Here is a 22,380-nt window from a genome sequence, read left to right on the forward strand (position 1 = left end):
TCTTCTTCTATCTCCAAAATCATCTTCATCTCAAAACCTAAAAATCTCCTTTTCCTTAGGAGTAAAGAGCTTCATATCACATTTAACTAGAACCTTGTGTCCTCCCCAACAGCATTCATCTGTTACAGGAAAAAGAGACCATTTCCATAGTTTACTAGAGATGTCAAGACAAATTAGGCCACTCCTTTTGTTCAAAATACGCTTTTCACTTTTCTTCACTGACTTCAATTTCATGCTGTGTCTTTTTGTAACTCAATCGCTTTGTCTGTTCTCACTCTGGGAAGGGCCAGGGCTCTGGACATTCCATCTGCTGGCAGGAAAGAGATCAAACCTGCCCAGGCCTGTGGTGGTTCTGTGATCTCTGCCAGGGGCAGCTGCAAAGATCTCAAAGCCTGTGGGGGAGGCTGGTGGATGCCTTCTTTTCCACCCTTGAGCTCATGGTCTGGGCTCGTTTTGAGCTCCTTCCTGGAGCCCGGGGAAGAAGGATCCCATCCTCAGCCAGGCCAGCAGCGCCGGCAGCCAAGGCCAGGGCACGGCCCAGCCACAGCCTGGTCCCCTCTGCCATGGTCCTGCCACGAGGCCAGAACTGCCGAGCTGCAGCACCAGAGCTGGGGGAAAAGGGGCTGAGCCGGCCCTGCCTCCTCTGAGGGCAGCCGGGGGAAAAGGGGCTCAGCCGCCCTGGGCCGCTCCTCTGAGGGCAGCAGCTCTGGAGGCTCGGCCGGGCCCGGCCGCCCTGGGACAGCGGGGTCTGCACCGGCCCCTCCTGCCCATGGTGTTCCCTGGTGGCCCCTGGGGAAGGAAGAGGGTGACTCAAACACCATCTCAGCTTTATATGGGTATTACCAAAAGTGACATTCCCTTTTCTCAGTGGTCCAACTACATGCCAATAGGAATGAACTGCCCCTGATAGGTGCCTGTCCTTTCCAAACAATTCTAAGGATCCTGACAAGGCAGTATTGCATTGAAGCATTGATTTAGAAGAATTAAAGACTTTAGTCAAAATAGATAGTGCTGAGTTAATGTAGCTAAGACTTCCCTTTTGCTAACAGAAGCCAGACTGAAGGAACTAATAAATCTCGGAAAGAACTGATAAATCAGGGAAGCTGTCAAACTAGGCTTTTGCATCCTCGATAATCAATAGACTCCATGAATACAATACAATCATAAATCAAACTGTACTGGAAAAAACAGGATTTAGCTGTCACTAACACTAAAGGTTAAAAAGTCAAGGAAGGAAGACCCATCTTACTTCATCATTTTGAGACCCCACCCTATAAAAAAAGACCACCGACCCATTTCAAAGAACAAACTACGCATGTTTAATGGCTTTTTGGGCTAATTACCATACAAAGCGGGGAATGAGATGTACCAGAGTTATGAATATGCATTTGTGTTTTGGGTATTCAATACTCCTGTACGTAAGAGACCCTGTGATGATCTGTAAATTGTGTGTGTGTATTTGGGAGTGATCCCTCACACTGCCCGGCGTCGTAATACACATACACTTTCTAACTTTAAAGTGTTAGAGAGTCTTTGACCGTCATAGTAGGATATTGGTATTAGATCAATATCCATAGTTTTTTAATAAATCAGCATATTCCTCTTTAACTAAAAACCAAACTGTGTTTAACCCATAACACATCACCACACCACAAGGGCACCTCCTGGCCCAGTCAGGTCTGTTCAGCTGATCCAGAGGGAGAAAATTTCCGGTTCAACCCACAGGCATTTTACAGGTGTAAAGAAAATGCTTCATCTGAGGTTCAAGGACATTGAAAAGAGACCCAGGGCTGGCTGGTGTTTAGTGAGGCTAAGCATCCTAAGAGGGTTTCAAGTTGGTACTAGAAACCCACATCATCTCCCCTTGCCTGTGGAGATGCCTCTGTTTCTGAAGGGCTGGATCAATGTTCTGTACAGGCTGCTGGATCAACCTGCTGGCTTGACTGCAAGAGGCTGCTGGAGACAACGGGAGCATTTGCAGCATTTGGGGACAGACTTGTACTGCATGTCCCACCTACAGCCTGGCTCAGGTTCTCCCAGAGACTGTCATCTCCTCATTCTCACACTCAGGCTTTGCACCCAGTTCCCAAGAAAGCTGCAGACACAAGCAAGTTTGAACATGCTTTTATTGATGGCCAGAAAGCAGAGCTGAAGCAGCAATGGGAGAAGGGGAACAATGGGAAGCTGTTTGTAATTGGGACCTTCATTTTCACCTTGCCACAGAGACTCTTGTTAATGCCAAAGCCTGTGCCTGCACCATGGGGGCTTCTCTGACTCCACTTCAGCTGCCCCTGGGAGCTTCAGAGCACCAAGAGGAGTTTGATGCATTGTGGAGAAGGGGCACTGAGCATTTTAGTCAGAGGATGGAGAGCCAGGCAGCTCTTGGAGTGAAAACCTCCTCAGCTGCTCACGTATCCAGGGCTCAAAATACGAGACTCTGGTAAACACCTTAGGGAAGAGGCGGCCTTTAGGTCCATAAGAAGCAATGCCATGAGCCTTTTGTTTGCAGATCAATGGGCCACCAGAATCACCCTGTGTCAGGAAAGGAGTGACAAAGGGGTCAGACATGGCCACAGCACAGCTCTCCCTGCCTTAAAGAACAAGTTTCCTCTTCCTTCCCTCTTCTTCCACCACCTCCCTCCCTCCAGACCCAGCTCTGCGGGGTTTGTAGCTGCCTCACTCCTCCTCTAAACACACCCATGAAACACCTCAGGCTTGCAGGCTCTTTGAGATTCAAAAGCTCAAAAAGAACTTTAGACATGGGGAAATATCTAAGCCGTTCTAGCAAGGATATCACCAAGAATTTACATCCTGAAGCACTGGCAAGGCTGGGTAGAACATCCCCAGGAAAGTAAAAAAGCAAATGATGCTGATAGCCAGGAAAATTCACCCCAATTCATGGAGCACATCAGCTTCAGAGCTTCTGTGAGGGCCCTGAGGTCATCTTTCTGAAGGTCCTGCTTCATTCTGGTGTCGTTTTACTTTCACCTGAGAACCAAGCTCACTGTCCAGCCCCAACCTCCTCCCAAAGCCTGCAGCCCAAAACAGCACTTACCTTGTAAGATCCTTTTTTACCGTAGTCATCACCAACACAGATCATGGACTGAGGCTGGTAGTTTGTGAATACCTGCTGACAGATTTCCTCTTTTTGCACCTTCAGTTCCACCTCCATCAACACATTACTCCCTTTCCCTGTCAGAGATGTCCGGCCCCATCCAGCCACCACACATTCAGCTCCTGCTCTCACATGTTCATTCCTCCTGGGAATGGAGATAAGCTGCACATTCTTATTGATGCAGGCCTCTGACTCCAGCTGTCAGGCAGAAAGAACATGGGGTTAGAGCCAGCAAAGGATTAGGAACAAGATCAAAGGTTTGGGGAGGTGAGCAGGGGGAGATGTGTTGGGCCCTACCTTCAGCAGCACAATGTCATTTTTAGAGCCATCATGGCTGGAATATTTGGGATGGATCACCCAGTGTCTGACATGGATCCTCTGCTGGCTCTGCTCTTTATAACCGACATTGTGGGCTCCCAGAATCACAGTGATGTTCAGTTTCCTGCCAGGAAACACCAACAACAGCTGCATTGGGCACAGGAACAGTCCCCAGTGCAGGTGGCTGGAGGGAGATGCTGGTGGGATAAACCTCCCCAGAGAGGAGCTCTCAGCAATTTGCCCTCTCTAACCTGGCTTCCCTCCACAATCCAGCTGAGGATCCCTCACCCCACACTGACACAGCTGGCAGCTGCCCCATTCTGCAGACCAAGGGAAGCAGGGAAGGGGAGACACTGGACCCTCTTCTCCAGTAGTAGCTCAAAGCCATGGTAGGAACCATCACCCTGGAGAGCACTGTGAGCATTCCTGTCCCCAAGGAACAGGGGACAGCCCCTGGCAGGCAATTCCTGCAGCTGACAGAGGATAGCTCAGCTCCAGAGATCCCTGCTCTGCCTGAGAAGACACGGGGCACTGTTTCAGCCCAGACCAGGGCTGAGGCCCTTGGGGACTATGTGAGACTGGGAAAAATCACCTGTACAAGAAAGACACGCTCTTACCCTTTTTTATTAACACAGTGAGCTGCTGAGAGCACTGCATCTGGGCGAATCAGGAACCCTCCACAGGAAAAAGTTTTTGAGCTGTTTTGAACTTTTAAATAAGCCATGTAGGGTCTGGAGTGGGGCTCAACTTCCCGTCCACCAATGATCCTTGCTGGAAGAGAGATGGGAAATGTTAATATGACACATGCTGCTATCTCCTGTCAAGTCTGGGGCTGCATGAAGGGAGAGGGTCACCCTCTAATGTCCTGTGCCAGTGATACCAACAACCCTCCTGCCTGGGGCTGTTCAAAGCACTGCTGGTGCACAGTGGAGAGAAAGACAAGCAGCACTGTCTGGGGGGACAGAGCACATCTGGCTCTGGGTGACTGAAATGCCATCTGAAGGCACAGCTCTAGCGTCTGTAATGCCTCACTGGTTTCAGGCACAGTCTGAGATAAAAGATAAGAGGAGAGAGGAAAGTAGGAGAGTAGAGATAGGAGAGAAGGCGAGGCAGGAACCTTGCCCCAGATTGACTACTCAGTGTCCATCTGTGCCCTTGCATGTTCTTGTCCAAATCCCATCTCTGTGTACTCACCAGCCCCAGTCCAGGGCACAAGGACAAAAGCACTTGTGAGCAGAAGGAGAAGCAGCATCTTCTACCACTGTCCTGATGAGCCAAACCAGTTGCTGTGGCCAGGCAGAAGACAGGTACAGAATGGCAACCTCTCTATATATATTGTGTGGAGCTGAAACAGGAAACCTCAGCCTATCTGGAACTGTGTCATTTGCTGCTTTTTTTCTCACTGCCCCTGACTGTGGCTTGGCCAGGGGTTCATGACACATTCTCTGTATTTTTGTCGCAATCTTTTCAGAAAGATAAAGAGATCTGGGCTTGTTCAGAGTGCACAGGGTGGGGAATGGTGTATCTGTTGAGTGCATTCCCATCAGAGACCTTTGGAGGACAGACCCTGGGACACTGCATGTGGGCTAGTTCCGTCTGGATTATTTTCTTTTTGTTTTTTCTTTCCCCTACTCCTTTGACAGGAATGGGGAGAACTGGCCAGAGCCAGGCAAAGATGCTGGTTCTTATCAGAGGGGCTGACTGCCATCAGAGATGTCCCAAGGAAATCAGACATCACCAATCAGAGCAGCATGGGGACAAGGCCAGTGGCAGCCTCCAGGCCTCAGGCACTGGTGTTGTAGATGATGTGACCAGTCCATGGGGAGGAGAAAGTCTGAGGTACAGCTGGGGAGTCAGACTGTGGGCCCAGGTCCAGATCAGCAGGTGCCCTGGGCAGGTGAAGGCCTGGCTGAGACACAGCTGGAGCTCAGGTGAGGACCAGGCTCAGAGTGTCTGCATGAGAAGGGAGCAGCCCTGCCTGAGGCCTCTCTGGCTCCTCCCTGGGACCTCTGGCTCCAGTGTTACCACGTGCAAGGGACTCAGCCCATGTTTCCCTGACCCTCCTTTGGCTGTGAGCCCAGGCACTGAAACCTGCAGGATGTTCCCAATTTTACATGGCTTTGGTCTAGAGAAAGCCCGCAAAGAAATCCTCTAGAGCACACGGGCACTACCCCTTCCCTTGTGTTCTAAAAACACAATGGACTGTATTATGTGTCCTGGGGATGCTTCTGACACCTGTTTGGTGGAAGGGAAGGCAGGAGCTCCCATCAAACCTTGCAGAGCAGAAGCAGCAATCCTCCAGAGCCAGAGTGTGACTGGCTCACAGGAAGAGGTGACTCTGCCTGTCCCAGTCATGGTCTGTAATCAGCCCCTTCAGGGCTGCAGTAAGGTGGCCTCAGCTGGGGTGGGAATGGAGATTTCCCTCTGTGGTGTAAATCTGATTGACATCAATGTGGTATGAATGGACCTTTAGGTCCACCAATCCCTTTCCTTCAGCACTGTGGATACCCTGAAGAAAGGAGGTTTGTGCAAAATAGGGAGAGATAAAATGCAGGAAGGATATAGGCAGAGGCAGGAGAGGTTATCCCAGTGAGAGGAGAGGGCAGAGTATCTGTGGAAGAAAAGCTTGAATGGCCCAGGGTAGAGGACAGGGTGGGTGTGATCCAACTGCAGGGCAGCAGGTGGGAGTGGGCAGGATGGAGATTTGGGGTGACATTCTGGGAGCTGGATCCCTGCATGACTGCAGGCTCTGCCATGAGCAGCAGGGCATTGTTCTGGAGCAATCTTTGTTTTCACTGTTTGGGTAGAGAATCCCAGGCCAACAGCCCCAGCAGGGATATGAACCTGTTCAGTATTTCAGGTGAGGGCACAGCCATACAACATTGTGTTCCTGTTGCAAGATATTGGAATATCTTGAGAACAACATATTCCTAGCATATTGCCATTATGTATTTAGGCTGTTCCTGCTTTTTTTAGTGTCTTAAGAAAGTGAATCTTTGGATAAAGGAGGGAAAATCATGGCCACTACACTGAGATAGAGCACATAACCATGGTGAATAATTACTCCTAATGCTAAATGATGATTTGATTGATGATTTATGTGTTCTTCACTGAAGCTCTGATTTTATATTAGAAATCTTCAAAACCAGAAATATTAGACAGATTCTTGATGGGTATTCTGGGCTGAACAAAGGAGGCCATTCCCATTTACCAAAGGCAGAATCAAGCCTTCAAGGTGCAATTTCAGAAGTAGTGGGAGATGTGGAAAATTCACAAGAATTCCATCCTTAGAGTGTTTTTTCCTCTCTGCTGACCACACAGGGGGGTTGGCTCAGATGATCACCAGCATTTTCATGCCATCACATGGCTACAGAAAAGAAATCTCTGTTTGCTAACCTCTCATGTATGGATAAGAAGCAAATGCTGTGAAATTAAAAGATTCAGTCAGTGAATTAAGAAACTTCAATTCCCCCCTCACTTCAATCTCCCATTTGTTACTGATCCCTTTGCCTCTGATGCAAATTTGGTCCTCATTCTCTGGTTCTCTTGTCAGTCTTTTCCCAGACCAGCTGTCTCTGACCACATCAGGGGGTGATGCTGCTCAGAGCTGTGTTTAGGTTGGTACTAGGTAGAGATTTAATTTGTGCAATTCCAATCAAATCTAAATTTTTGTTTGCTTGGGTCTTTTTTCCTAAGGTAATTGATGGGAAATGACCAGTATTTGTATTGATGAGGAAGGAAGGCGGGAAGGAAGGCAGGAAGGCAGGAAGGAAGGATTCACACTTGACAACAGTCACTTAAGATTAAAGAATGATCTGTGAGTGGCTGGAGTTGAATGAAAACTCTCCTAGCAGAGACAGCACTGCCCCTAAAGGCACAGCAGCCCAATTAAACAAAGGCAGAAGACAACATCAGGCTAATTCTGTCCTTGGAGTCACTCATCCCTTGATGTTTCCAGCTGCTGCACAGACCTTGCAGGTTAACAATCAGCCAGCAGCTGCTGAGGATGCAGAGTTCACAGCCTCAGACATGTAAGACAGGAGATGCCTGTGTGTGAAGAAGTCCCTCTGGTGCCACTTTACAGAAGGTGGAGGGAAGGCTGCCATCCAGAACAGCTTCTCAGGGCTGTTAGAAGGATGTCATTGTTTGCTCCATCCCCTTGCCCACAGAGGGAGCACAGCTCTGAACAGCCATCCCTGACAGTTCTGAAATCAGATTCAATCAATCCCACCTGTAGGGGATTTAGGGCTTTCAAGACACTCTGGTGAAGCCAGGTGGAAGAGGCAGCTCAGCTGTTCCCTTCATGGGCAAAAAATAGAGATGCAGTGAGGTCTCTACCTTTTCAGCTGCAGCCAGTTCAACTGAGATGAAACAAATGTAACAAATTCCTTTTCTTCCTCTCTGTGGGACAAGTCTTTGTCTGACTCTATGGTGTATGCCTTGTGCTAATGTTAACAGATTATTCCAGCTGTGGCAGAAGATCATCTGCATTTAAAATACAATTTTTAATCCACAGTGCAAGATCACAGTAGGAATCATTGGCCCAACAGCATTCCTAATGTGAGAAAACAAGGAAAATTCTTCTATCAAAATTTGGACCACCTATTTTGGAGGCACTGGACGGCAGAATTGCTGGAGGTAGGAGACTTTACTTCAAAATGCCTATTGTGAATGTATAAAGAAAATCCAAGGAAGAGCTAAGGACAAAACTTACTTAAAGGGCTTCAGAGCCCCCACAAATAAATTATATAAACTGAGGGTTGTTTCCGAGATGTGCTCTGAATTAGGGAATAAAAGACTAACTGTCAGTAAAACAGTGGCTGCTGTGAGTGTTGTTGACTTTAACAAAGAGCTAATGATCACAGCAATAGTCTAAAACTTGCATATAGGCTTGGAGAGCAGAATTAGGTCGTTTCCACTTCAGCCACGTGGATCTAAGAAGTTAAGAAAACCAGTGTGAATGTGTGCTGTTAGGGACTGCAGGGAGTTTTTCACGTCCTTCTCTATCTGTCATGCACAGGCTGTGTAGATCTATCCCTCCCAAAGTGTCCTTCCATTCCAATGTTAATGAAAACTGTCAAACCCAGAAAGATCCCTTTTAACTACATCAGACCATCAAATGCCTGTGAATATTGAGAGTTTCTTGATTGTTCTTGTGTGTTAAAATCATCTGTGGGTCTGAGATCCACAGCTTGCACCTGAAACCCACAGACAGGAGATGTGTGTGAGTCACAGATGTCCTGTGTGAGTTACAGCCTGAAGGGGAGACCAGGCAGAGTCAACCCGAGGGGGACTGGTCATGGCAGAGCTGTGGCACTGCTCTTGCTTTGAGGCTGTGTCCTCCTCTGTGTGCCAGCTCTGTGGATGTGGTCCCTGTGTGTACAGAGCCAAAGGTGCTTCCCCCTCTGTGCCTGTTCATGGATACATTTCTAATGCCAAAATGCATTTTGTGCCTTGAGATTTGCTGAGGTCGGGCTATGGCTGGTGGCCCCTTTGGTAAGAGGTGCTGAGTCTGAAGGACACAGAATTAAGCACCCCCCTCTCTCCTCTGTGGTGGGCTGATCTCTTGTCTACTTCAGTGCCTCACTTTCCTGTCCTGGGTAGTGAGAAACCACAGAGCTGGTCCAGCACTGCCTGAACATCCCCCACACAGCAACACCCCTCAGGGGAACGAGGCCATGGGAGTCATGAACGGATGGTCCTGAGCTTCACCCTCTGCACTTCCTTGTCATTCTCTCTGGGCACTTCTGCCTTGAATTATTCCTTCTTCCTTTGCCTGCCTACAGACAGAAGTGTTTGTTTATTTTGGTGCTTCTTCCTTTGGTTTTGTGGGTGTTTTGGTGGACAGGAGTTGGCTTAGGTCTTCCCTTCACAGCTTGTGCTTGCTCTGTTTGGGAGGGCTTTCCCCAAAGCTGGGCTCTTAGAGGTATTTCTGTCCCACTGACAGCTGGGGATTGATGTGAATATGAGCCAAAGCCTCCTGCAGCCTGAACTTCCCTGGCTTTCATCTGAACTAGAGTTGTTCTAAAGGTAACTTCAGATGTCTTGGAGGAAGGCTGCCTGCCCTGTCAGTCCACTCAGTAGGAAAAACCAGAGTGCCAGGAGCAATGCCCCCTGCTCCCTAAGGGAACAAAAGTGTTTTCTCTCTTTGGTCTGTGCTGTTTCTGTTGTCACCTGGGCATTCCCCTCACTGCAGGAAGTGCCTGTGGAACCAGCTGGGAGCACAGACCTGACATCTGGGGGGGGAGCACATCCTCAGCAATTAACCCTGCAGCCATGATGGAGCCACCCCTCAAATGCCATTCCAGGGCTTGGTGACTGTCTCCAACAATGACACTGGGGGGACACTGACACCACACACAGCCTTTGCCTCCTCCATGGGCTCATGACTACAGCTCTGACAGTCTGTCCCTCTGATTCCTCCCAGATGGAGCCAGCAGAGGAACAAGATGCAGGAAACCACACTCTGCTGACTGAATTTGTCCTCTCTGCTGTGTCCAGCCGCCCAGACCTTCAGCACCTGCTGTTCTTCACAATCTGCTTAGTTTACAGCATGACTCTCCTCGGGAACCTTCTCATCTGCATGGTCACAGTGCACCCTGCCCTCCACACGCCCATGTACTTCTTCCTCCGTGTCCTGTCCCTCCTGGATATTTCCACAGCAACAGTGGTTGTCCCCAAGATGCTGGTAACCCTCCAGTCAGGGGACAGGAGCATCTCCTCCCTGGGCTGTGTCACACAGCTCTACTGTGTGGTTTTCTTAGCGGCCACTGAGTGGTACCTGTTGGCAGCCATGGCCTACGACCGCTACGTGGCCGTGAGCAGCCCCCTGAGGTACTCTGCCATCATGAGCCCCAGAGCTTGCCTCTCCTTGGTGCTGCTCTGCTGCTGCAGTGGCCAAGTGGTGTCGGTGGTGCAGACAGCCTGGGTGTTCTCCCTGTCCTTGTGCGGGCCCAGGAGGATCAACTACTTCTTCTGTGACATTCCCCCGCTCATCCTGCTCTCCTGCACGGACACCTGGCTGTACGAGAGGCAGCTCATCTCGGCCACAGTGCTCGTCATCTTCACACCCTTCTGCCTCATCCTGCTCTCCTACACCTGCATCATCTCCAGCATCCTCAAGATTTCCTCTGCAGAGGGCAGGCACAAGACCTTCTCCACCTGTTCCTCACACCTCACTGTTGTAACCTTGTACTGTGCAAGTGGGACCTTGATTTACTTACAGCCCAAATCCAGGAATTCACAAGATGCTAAGAAAATCCTTGCTCTCATATACACAACTGTAATTCCCACATTAAACCCCCTGATTTACAGCCTGAGGAATAAAGAAGTGAAAGAAGTCCTAATCAGAGTGATGGCTGTGTTGATGAAGAAATAAAGATTTCCTTGTCCATCAAGGTGGGGATTAAAAACCTTATTTTCATTTTTGGTGGGTTCTCATAATTTACTAGCTGTGGTGAAACTGCAGGTACAAAGATCAGTTTCATGACTGTAACGATTTTGTCCTTATTCTTTGTTGCAGAAGCAAATAATTTAGAATTTCTATCTCAATTTCTTCTTTAGGAGTAAAGTATATATACCAGACATTTCTTCTAAAGCAGAACACTTCCCATGTCTAATTCAAGTATCCAAGTTGGAACTTCTCATTTCCATTGCAGGAGTTCGCCTCACCTTCTCACTGAAGAAATATTATTCTATTGTGAACTTTCCAGGCTAAGCATACACTAATTGATAGGGACCACAGGTTTTGCTTTGCCTTTTTTCTTCCTTGTTGTTTTCCATTCCTTCCAGCAGAAAAGAGTTCACTGAATGAAAGTGATAAGGAATCAATTCACTTCTTTCAGAGCCTTGTGGTTTTCATTTAAGGTGTGGGAAAGTAAAGGAAAGGAAGATGAACTAATGTTCATTCCTTCTTTCCAGCAAGAACTCAGCATTTAATACAGTGCAGTGCCCCCAGCCTCCAAGCACTGTGGAGTCTGAGTCATGGGATAAGAGTATTCTGCAAGTCTCAGCTGGAGAAATTCACCCAGGCATGAAAAGAAGAGTTTGTAGAGGATTAGCTGATATCTGCAAGGGCACAGAGAGAAAAGGGCTGCTACAACACAGGGGTATTCCTTTGCGGGGGGTTTGAAGTTTGTTCTGAATACAGCAGCTGCTCTGGCTTGGTGAATAGGCCAGGCCTGAGCCTGCAATATTCACACTCTACTTTCCATATTAAGGTGAAGCAAAAGAGAAATCTTCACTACCAGTGTGTCCATACTGACCTTTGAGGGCAGTGTCTGTTTCATCTGACTGAGTTCCTGGCCATAAAGGCAGTAAAGGGCAGTAGAATTGAGTTTCTTGTCATTTGTTTGGTTTAGTTGCTGGTAAAAGAGAAAGGCAAAGTAAGTCATCTCAGGATAAAGTCATTTCCTGACTTGAGAAACTTCACAGCAATGAGTTAATGACAAAGTGATTCATTAATTGCTTTTGGCAATGTGGTTTGCTTAGACTCCTCTAGGGAACTTAACTTGTCTCTGTCTTGTTGAAACCCTTTTTTCTTCATCATTTGAACACTGGAGAAAGAGTCAATGAAACTTCATTTACCTTTCTACAGACTTTGTTTCTGGTTGCTGATCTACTTTTATCTCTGTCAAAACAGAACTTTTTTTCTTGTTTTAGTTCTTGAAATACTATTACTAAAAGAAGCATTTCTTTTAAAACTTTTTATTACTCTAGTATAATAACAATAGTGTTAATCACTTGAAGGGACATTGCATTTCAGATAGTGAAAGCTTTTAATTTTGCCTCTTTTTAGGATGTTTCAGACTCCAGCCCAAGGAGAAAGAGACATCTGGAATCATTCATCCAGTTGGAATAAACCTTTTTTATACCTGCTGCAGTGCCCTCCCACCCAATACCATCAGCAACTTTCTGTTTTTTCCTGAATTCATCTCTTCTGTTTCCTGCTTCCAAATGCCACATGTGCATGAAGGATACCCCAAAGAAAAGCTGATGTGGTAGAAAGCAAGACAGGTGTTTGGCTGGTGTAAATCAGAATATCAGCTCTAGCAAGGGGCATTGATTTTTGGTCTCTGAGAAACACAGCCATTGGTTTTGCTAAAGCTGAGCTCACTTACACCATCCTCTCTCCTCTACAAAAAAAAAAAAAAAAAAAAAAAAGGGTAGTTCTGGTTAAATTATGCCATTCAGTGGATCCCAGCTTCACAAACAGACCAGGCCAGAGGTTTGTGCCTGGATTCCCCAACCCCAATATGTGAACTATTGATCCTAGCATTTTTATGGAAGAATGTATTTCTGAAAATCATATATTTTAACATTTTAATTTCTTTCTATTAATTCTTTTCGGAAGTCTGTGTGAAATGGTATTTAATAACTAATGAATTTACCTTTTCTGGCAAAAATTGGTAGTGATTTAAATGTCTGCCTTGATATGGGCTGCTGAGCTCTTGGCACGCTGCCACAGTTTATGGTTCTGTCAAATCACCTCCTGTCATGGGTGTGATTTATTAAAAAACTATGGACATTGATCTAATACCAATATCCAACTATGACGGTCAAAGACTCTCTAACACTTTAAACTTAGAAAGTGTGTGTTTATTATGACGCCGGGCAGCGTGCGGGATCGCTCCCAAAAACACACGCGCAATTTACAGATCATCACAGGGTCTTTTATGTACAGGAGTATTGAATACACAAACTACAAATGCATATTCATAGCTCTGATACCTCCCATTCCCCGCTTCGTATGGTAATTAGCCCAAAAAGCCATCAAGCATGCGTAGTTTGTTCTTTGAAATGGGTCAGTGGTCTTTTTTTATACGGTGGGGTCCCAAAATGATGAAGTAGGATTGTCTTCCTCAGCTCTGACTTTTTAACCCTTAGTGTTCGTGACAGCTAAATCCTGTTTTTCCCAGGACTGTTTGATTTATGATTGTATTGTATTAATAGGGCCTATTGATTATTCAGGATGCAGAAACCTAGTTTGACAGCTTCTCTGATTTATCAGTTCCTTCCAAGGATTATCAGTTCCTTCAGTCTGGCTTCTGTTAGCAAAAGGGAAGTCCTAGCTACATTATCTCAGCACTATCTATTTTGACTACAGTCTTTAATTCTTCTAAATCAATGCCTCAGGTGCACTTGACCTCCTTAAGGAACCTCCAAGAAAACAGCTAAATTAGTCATTGGATGTGCAGTACTTGATTCTTCACTCTAGAACCACATAATGAAGTTTTAGCATTATTGGAATGTGCAGCTTCTTTAATTCAGCTCATGACAGTAAAGGTCAGTGTTGAGTTTATTTTTTATTAGCATTACAAGGGGTTTATTAATATACATGTAGTATATTGATATGTATATATGTAGTAAGGAAAGGAAAGTTGTTTGATTTATTGAATTAATATTATAAGTGATCTGGAGAATTCTAGATGATGGATTCTAGAGATCACATGGTTCAGGAATAATATAAGTTACAAGAAATAATAAATACAACAAGTAATTACAGAAAAATTCATGCACCTTAGAGCTTTAAGATCCCATGGCACCTGAGTTAGCACTCCAGAACCACAGCTGATGCCACAATTCTATAATTATCACCCTTGGAGCCAGAAACAAGCAGCACACTGAAAAGACAGAGAAAACTTGATCTAAAGGATGCAAAGAGGCCAAACCCTTCTCCAGTCTCTGCACACAAAGTTCACCCTCCCTCAGCAGGGAGCGAGTGCAGCAGCTCAGATCAGAGGCACTCTGGGTGCAGCCTCTGGTGCCAGTGCTGACATTTGGGCAGGCAGGTGGGTAAGGATTAGCAATTAATTAAATTAACTGAGGAATTCAATATCACTCCATTTATACACACAGCCAGCACAATGAGCCCTTCAGTTCTCCATGGAAGGAAGGAAGAATGGAGAAAATAAAGAATGTCAAGAAATGTTTTGATTTCAAGACATGAAATGAAACTCTGACCTTTAACAAAAGCATCAAAAAGTGACATAAGGAGGTTTTGCCTCTTGTTTGCTTTTATTACTTTCTTTTTTATTTTTTTCCTTTTATTATTCTGAATTCTACTTCCTCCTATCAGTTTTTTTTTCCCATCAGTTGTTTATATGTTTTGTGGGAGTTGTTTTTTTTTTTCTACTGTCAAGAGGGATTTCATTTCTCACTTGTCTCTCTAAGGGAATTAAACAGCTCTAAACCTCAATAATCCTTACAAGTCTGAGAATTTTCTCCCACTAAAGCATTTTCAGAATGCTTTTTTCTCTATCTCCTCATTGCTGGTGAAGTTACTAATGCAGTCATGTGTAGGTGCCATTGTGCTGATGCCAAATAAATTTTGGCTTTTTTCTTTTATATCTTCTCTGTATTCTTTACACATATTTGTATCTCTGCTGCCTATTATTGTATTCTAGTAGTTTTCCCAGTACTTTTCCCTGCCCTGACAGGCAGAAAGACAAAACACATTCCAAGGCTCCTGTGCTATCTTGGGTCTCCCCAGGAACCAAGGCTGAGACCAGCTCTTCAAGACATATTTTTATAAATAAAGTTTAGTTTCCATCTGAGGGGGGAGGATTCAGAGAGGGTTGAACTGGGGGAAGTTGCATCACCTCTTGTGCTCCTAATTGGTGATTTTTGTCAATTATGCTAATTTGCTAAACTTATTTATAAAACGGTATTCACCCTGTGGGGGTGGGCATTTTGTGGATATTTTTCCAGATCTGCCCCTGGAGGCCTCCAATAAAGACCAGCCTTTATATTCCCTCCTATTCTAATGTTATCTCCAAAGTGTTTTATTTCCAGGTTCAGTGAGGCATCAGTGCTCACTTAGAGATGAAACTAGGAGTGCTCAAGGGAAGTGGGACCTGCTGGAGTGGAAGGCTCAGCTGTGATTTCCACAGGAGAGAAGGAGGTTGTGGGTGGGGCCCCTTGCAGGTCACTGCCCAGGGGGTGTCCTGGGGATGTCTTTGTGTTGTGGTTTTGGTTTGAATTTCCAGCCAATGCACCATTTATGTGGTGGTTTCACATTTGCCCAATTTTGTTTACCAACAGGGAGATGGGATTTCTGGGAGAAAAAGGCGAAACAGGCTCAACTTAAAAGTAAACAGATTTTATTAAGATACGCTAAGAAAAGAAAGAGGGAAAAAAATGAGACATTCAAACACCTTCCCCCCACCCCCCCACAAACTGTTCACTTTCCCACTCAACACAGAGAGAAAACTATGATTTTCAGTCAGTTGCAACCATTTAGACACAATCCTGCATCACTCTGGGAGAGGAGCCTCTCTAGAGTCCATGGAGACACGCCACACGGAAAGGTCTGGTGGATCTCAATATCACAAATCTGCACCACCCAGAGTTTTGCAGATTCTGTGCAGCCCCACCCATATAACAGTTCCCCAAGCTACTTATGGTCCTCCACATGTTTGGGGTATCATTTTAAGAATGCTTTTCTAGTATAAAACAAGGATTCTCTTCTTCTATCTCTAAAATTGTCTCAACCTCAAAAGAAATAGAGACTTTCTTATTTTTTCCCAGGAGCCAGGGACATACTCTATTCAAAATTCTCAGTTAAATCTCATGTATATCAGTACACACAACCCTTTGGCTAGAACTTGCATTCCCCCAAACAGCATTATGATATTACAAAAAAATAGTCCATTTCCCCATAATTCACATCCAGAGAAGTCTGGTCAGAAATGTCCATTTCCTCCAATCCTCCTTCCAATAGGCTTTATCAGTTCTTTTGCTGATTTTGTCTCAGTGCTGTCTCTCTACATTTCAAATCACTCTGTCTTCCATGGAGGAGGGAAAAGGTTTCATATCTTTGCCCAGAGTCTTTTTTCTCCTTTCCAGGTGACTCCTAGAACTCCAAGGCCACAGCAGATGGTTGGTGGTGGGGGGAGCAGGCTCAGGAAGGCTGATGGATGACCCTCCTCCACCCCTGGTCAGACCTAAAGCAACTCCAACTTGGATCAGCTCCCTGGAGCTCTGGAGAAAGGTTCTCAAGGTTCTCTCCTCCCTCGGAGCAGAGGCTGTGGCAGCCAAGCCCTGAGCAGGGCTGGTGTGGCCCAGCCCCAGTGCCAGCAGTGCTGGTCTGCAATTCTCCTCCTGTCCCCATCGGAGGGGCCGGGGACAGAGGGGACACTGCCAGCCCCAGCCACCCTCCCACAGGCAGCCCTGGGGGCCTGGCCCTAAATCCCGACTTGTGAGGTGATGTCAGCCCCAACTTGGAACTTCTGAGGTGATGTCAGCTCCTGGCCAGCCAGAAAAGGAAAAGGGCCAAGTCCCCTGGGACCTTTGATTTCAGGCTGGGTCTCCAGAGCCGTGTGCAACACTCTTGTTCCTCAGCCAAGCTGTCAATCCATGCTAGAACTTCCTTAGGGAAAAAACACAACCCTTCCCATTCATGCTAAACCACCACACTTTGCAGGTCATTTATTGCAGACAACTTTTATTAGGCCCTGGACATCCCACCACACTGCACCCTCCATGTGAGTGACCTTCCTAAACATCTAGAAAGTTGCTCACTGACTGAAGGAGCAGGAATATCAGTGATGAGCACAGTTTGCTCATGGAAACACCAGATTTGATGTCTTTGGATCTACTGCCCGGGCTGGTTTCTGTATTCCTGCTGACAGAAATATTTTCCCCAGTGTTCTCCTGATGGCCTTTTTCATCTCAGTGTTTCTCAGGGTGTAGATCATTGGGTTTAGCATTGGAGTGACCACAGTGTAAACAATGGAGACCACCTTGTCCCCAGGGTATTTCTTATAAGGCTGGGCATAGGTGAAGATGCAGGGGATGAATATTAAGCTCACAACAGTCACCTGTGTTCCACAGGTGGACAGAGCTTTTTGCTTCCCTTCTGTGATGCACGTCCTGACCTTAAGCAAGATGGCAATGTAAGAAATAATCAAGATTCCAAAAAGGGTGATGAGGACCCCTCCATTATTAAACACCATCTGTAGTTCAGCCATGCCAGTGTCAGTGCAGGCCAGCTTGATGACTTGAGGGACATCACAGTAAAAACTGTCCAGTACATTTGGGCCACAGAATGGCAGCTGGAGAAGAAAACCAATTTGTATAACTGAATGAAGAAACCCCCCAAACCAGGCAGCTGCCACCAGTCCTGTGCACATGTTCCAGTCCATGATGGACAAGTAGTGCAGGGGATCACAGATGGCCACGTACCGATCAACTGTCATCCCCACGAGCAGAAAGGCCATTGCACCTGCAATGAAATGGAAGAAGAACATCTGGAGGAAACACTGACTGAAGGAGATCACTGTGTGCTGGGTGAGGAGGCCTGACAGCAGCTGGGGAGTGTTGACCGAGGAGTCGCTGATGTCGAGGAAAGCGAGGTTGGCCAGGAGAAAGTACATGGGGGTGTGGAGCTGCTGATCCACAGCCACAGTGGCAATGGTGGTGAAGTTCAGGAGCCAGGTTATTACATAGATGACTAAGAAGATGACAAAGAGACAATACTGCAGCTTGTGACTCTGTGTCAGGCCCAACAGGACAAATTCTGTCACAGTGGAGGTGATGTTCTCTGATTCCATTCTTTATCCCTGCACAAACAAGAGCTATAAATGTCTGTTGGACTATAGAATTATTAAAAGATAGAATCATACAATAATTTCTGTTATGAAAGGATTTCTGGAAGTCATCAAGTCTCACAAAGTCTGTGGAATGTTCAAGTATATGACCAGTCTTAGAGGAAAAAAAAATAAAAAACCAAACAAATTCCCTTACATTAAGTGAGAAGTTAGGATGTTTCAATTAGTGTCTGTTGCCTTTCATCTTATTGTTGTACACCTCCAGGAAGGCTCTATCTGCTCTGTATCCTCATCTCATCAGTTGGTTATACACAGAAATGAGGTCTCCCCTTAGCCTTCTCTTCTATATGGGTGAACCAATCCAGTTCTCAGCCTCTCCTGAATGTCATGAGATCCAGCCCAGTGATAAATTTGGAGGCCCTCCAAGGATGTCAGTGGAGTGAATGTATCACTGACTTTCTTGTCCTGGAGTGCTGTGGTCTTGACACAGTCCTGCTCTGATGGAGGGCTGGGATCATTCCCCTGCACTCACTGGCCAGACCTTTGCTGGCAGAGCTTAAGCTCTTTGTCTCCTCCTTTGACAGAGGAACACATTCCCATCTCCTGTTCCGCTGTTTGCCCACCAGGGTCATACAAAGCTGCTTCCTGGACAGACCACTGGCCTGATTGCACAGGCCTGTCCTTTCCCAAATGCAAGATGACACATTTCCTTATGTCAGATTTTATAATGTTCATATCAACCTATTCCTCCAAACTGTCCCTACAAATATCAGCCCTGCCATCCAGTGTACTGACTACTCTCCCCATTTTGCTGTGCTCAACAACTCCTATCACCACATGTCTTTGTATAAAGTCCCACTCTATTTCCCTTGTAGGCCACTTTCTGGTACTGGAAGGCTGCTGAAAGGTTTCCTCAGAGCTTTCTCTTCTCTCCATACATTAAATAACCCCAGCTCTCTCAGCCTATTCTCACAGGGGAGGGGCTCCAGCCTCCTGACCATGTCTGTGGCCCTCCTTGGATCAGGAGGTCCATGGCCCATTTGTGCAGGTCCATGTGCTCCTTTAGCTTGGGGCCCCAGAGCTGAACACTGTCCTGCAGGTGGGGTCTCAGGAGAGGAGAATTTATGAGCAGAATTATCTCCCTTGACTTGCTGGCCCTGCTGCTTTTGCTGCAGCCCAGGATGTGATTGGTTTCTGGGCTCTGAGTGGACATTGACAGGACATATCCAGTTTTTCATCCACCAAACACCCTCAAGTCCTCCTCTGCAGGGCTACTCTCAATCCAAGCATTGCTCAGCCTTGGGACTGCCCTCACCCATGTGCAGGACCCTGTCCTTGGCCTCATTGAACTTTCTGAGGTTTGCCCCAGCCCACTTCTGTCCTGTCCAGGTTCCTCTGTGTGGCCTCCCTTCCCTCTAGACCATGGACCACACCACTCAGCTTGGGAAGCAGCACCTCTGCCTGGAGTGCACCTCACCTAAAGCAAGGACTGGCAAGTGAGGCTGAGCTGAAGGTTATCCATGGAGCTGAAGCTTATCCATGGAGCTGCAGGGACTCTGTCTAAATACAGACAAAAGAGTCACCCACACAGGACCTGCTTTCTCTAATCCTCCACTCCCACTCTTATGGCTGGTTGGACATGTAAATCCACATGAGCCAGGTGACCTGTGCAGTAAAAAATAAGTCAGGACAAGGGATGTGGCTGTCTCAGCTCCCATCAGAGTCAAGAAGTCTGGAGAGGGAATGTGCTCACCCTAAAGGTAACATCACTGGCCAGGCTACTCCTCCTTAGGCTTCATGGACAGATCAGTCTCCACCCCAATTTCTTTCCAATTCTGCTCTTCCCTTATGTTACATTATCACAAAGATCTCTGCATCACAGGCCTTTTTCAAACTTCTTTTCACTCAGATAAATGGCATGAGTTAAAAATCACAGAGACAGTGTCTCGAGTTTTAGAAAAATAAAGTTGTAATATCCTGTGAATTTGGAGACACTCTGGGGAAGTTCTAAGAGAAGATGACAACTGCCCACCTGCACCCACAACCCAAGATGACTGAGCCATTTCCACAATGGAAAGTTGCTACCTCTATTTGGCTGCTGAAAGAAAAATCAAATTTCTTACATGCAAAATAAAACACAACTTCTTTACTTCCCCCTATAAACTGTTAAACTACTCCCAAAATGGAATTTCAGAGAACTGTAGAAATGAGAACTTTCTGCACATTTCCATTGCCTCTGGTGAATACTCTGCAGGGATCCTTTAATTTCTTCCCATCCCAGTTTGCTCCTTAGTGTCAGTGAATAATTCCATTTTAAAGCCTTATATACATAATAATCCTATTTTCTGCTTGAAAACTTCAGTTTTCCACAGATCCAAAAAGGAAAAACACTTTTGGTATGAAATCATGTTTTCTAACAATCCACAGTTAATCCTGTGTATTCTTTGTTCTCATTTCCCATAAAAAATTGTATTTTCACAGAAGCTTGGAGGAAAAGCAATTTGCTTTCAACTCTAACCCAACCTTTCTCTTTTGCCTCAGTAATCTCCCTAACATAAAAGTAAGACTGAACTCCAGCAAAAACCTGAAATACAGAAATGCAGAGACAGGAATGATGTCTGCCTTCCCTCAGATCTCTCCCAACACATGGAGAGTGTCTCTGAAGATGACTCTGCTAAGTAAGATTATATATTAAAAGTGATAAACAAGCATTTTCAGGTCATTTTCTCTTCCACTGTCACTGGCAGCCTGTGGAATAACTCATCCTTGAAGTATATTTGGCAAAAAGAGCAAATAACTTCAGCAAACTCCTGTTTCTGTGATCCAACTTCACACAAGCTATGAGGTGTCATTCTCTAGTTACAAGATAAAACAGCTCAGCTCTAGTCAGAGGAGCAGGGCATGCAAACCTACCTCCAACACAAGACTCCAACCACCTTCTCTCACAGGATTCCTGATGCCTTTGTTGAGGGAAATGATGGGATTCAAGAAGAAAGCAAAATCTCAAATCACCTTGCACTTCTGGTCATTCCAAAAGAATAACAATAATATAATTAGCAACTAGATTTTGTCACCATGGGGCCAATTAAAAAGTTCTTGTAGTGCTTCACCTCATGTGGATCAGGACCACGTGCAGATGCAGGAACCTTGTGATAATTGGAGCAGAACTAAAATGGGGATTTTCATGGCAGTGTAGTCACTTTTTTCCTGTTCAAGATGAAAAATGGAAATTATAACTCTCCCAACCACAGCCTTGCTGCCCTGGAACTTATGTTCAACTGTGCTCTGAAATAAAAGTTCAGTCATTCCTACAGGATTGTCATATCAGTAAAGCCTTCAGGGCAGTGATTATTCCAAAACACTTCTCTGCTCCTTTACAAAGTGAATTTTTCTGGTTATACAATACAAACTTGGTCTACAAATGCACAAAGGGGCACAGATGCCCAGCAGCAGGTAAAGAACCCACAGTAACCTCACCAGAGAAATGGACCCTGACTCTTCCAAGGGCTCTCCCAGGAGATCCAGCAGCCCCAGGGCTGGGTGTGAAACCTGTTCCAAGGAGTCAGTGGGAGCAGCTTCTGGGTCAGTTTATAGACTGAGGCATTTCATGCCCAGGAAATAAAGGACCCATCATGGAATGAAAGGAGAAAAGCATCTCAGATGGTTCTGAGATTGACTAGGGATGTTTAGGGGAGGAACCACACTTGTGTGGCCTTGCCCTGCTCCTGCTCAGTGCAGTCAGGATTTCCTGTCTGGCTGAGGGATCTCTATTGTGAGCTGGTGTGTGTGGGAGCCCATGTGCTGCAGCTGGAGCCACAGGACCCGTGTGTCCATGGTGCAGCTGCCACGGGCCTGCTTGGCCACCTGGGCACACCTGAGCTCATCTTGAGCCCCTGTCAACCAGCACTGCCCGTCCTTGCAGCTTTCCAGCCCCTTCCCTAAGCCTGGAGCACTGCAAGGGCTGCTTGTGACCCACGGGCAGGACCCAGCACTTGGCCTTGTTGAGCCTCCTGCCACTGGCCTTGCCCCATGATCCAGATCCCTCTGCAGAGCCTCCCCACCCTCCCAAAGCTGCCACCCAAGCTGGTGTCTGCCAACTCACAGGAGTGCTCTCAACCCCCCATCCAGACCATTGGTGAAAGGTACTGAAAAGGACTGGCCCCAGTACTGAGCCCTGGGGAACACCAATTGTGATGGGTCACCAGCTGGATTTAACTCCCCTCCCCACCACACTCAGCACTCACCTGCCCAGACTGGTTTTTACCCAGTGCAGAGTTATGTCCATCCAGGCCATGAGCAGCCAGTGTCTCCAGAAGAGAAAACTGGCTCAAAGGCTTGACTGAGCTCCAGGTAGATGATACCCACAGTCCTTCCATCACCCACCAGGTGAGACATCTT

The 22,380-nt window shown here is 46.4% G+C and overlaps 3 protein-coding genes across 3 annotated transcripts; 1 reads left to right on the forward strand and 2 right to left on the reverse strand.

Moving 5' to 3' along the window:
* Positions 1 to 2,269: 2,269 nt before the first annotated feature.
* LOC310918695 (cathepsin G-like) lies at positions 2,270 to 4,726 on the reverse strand. The gene is made up of 5 exons (XM_083877641.1): positions 4,628 to 4,726; positions 4,051 to 4,204; positions 3,413 to 3,557; positions 3,056 to 3,313; positions 2,270 to 2,532 (listed from the first exon to the last, which is right to left on the reverse strand). Exons 1-5 carry the CDS (start codon positions 4,683 to 4,685, stop codon positions 2,353 to 2,355), a joined length of 795 nt encoding a protein of 264 aa, XP_083733767.1. The 5' UTR covers positions 4,686 to 4,726; the 3' UTR covers positions 2,270 to 2,352.
* Positions 4,727 to 9,860: 5,134 nt separating this feature from the next.
* LOC310918688 (olfactory receptor 10A5-like) lies at positions 9,861 to 10,811 on the forward strand (the record flags this gene model as incomplete). The annotated part of the gene is made up of 1 exon (XM_083877633.1): positions 9,861 to 10,811. The coding sequence occupies one exon, from the start codon at positions 9,861 to 9,863 to the stop codon at positions 10,809 to 10,811; it is 951 nt and encodes a 316-aa protein (XP_083733759.1).
* A 6,184-nt stretch (positions 10,812 to 16,995) lies between these two features.
* On the reverse strand, positions 16,996 to 18,305 carry LOC310918825 (olfactory receptor 4D9-like; the record flags this gene model as incomplete). Its single annotated transcript, XM_083877791.1, has 1 exon — positions 16,996 to 18,305. The coding sequence occupies exon 1, from the start codon at positions 17,983 to 17,985 to the stop codon at positions 16,996 to 16,998; it is 990 nt and encodes a 329-aa protein (XP_083733917.1). The 5' UTR covers positions 17,986 to 18,305.
* Between the last annotated feature and the right edge of the window lie 4,075 nt (positions 18,306 to 22,380).

Source organism: Zosterops lateralis (assembly GCF_965231275.1).
Source record: "Zosterops lateralis genome assembly, chromosome: 24".
Taxonomy (NCBI): domain Eukaryota; kingdom Metazoa; phylum Chordata; class Aves; order Passeriformes; family Zosteropidae; genus Zosterops; species Zosterops lateralis.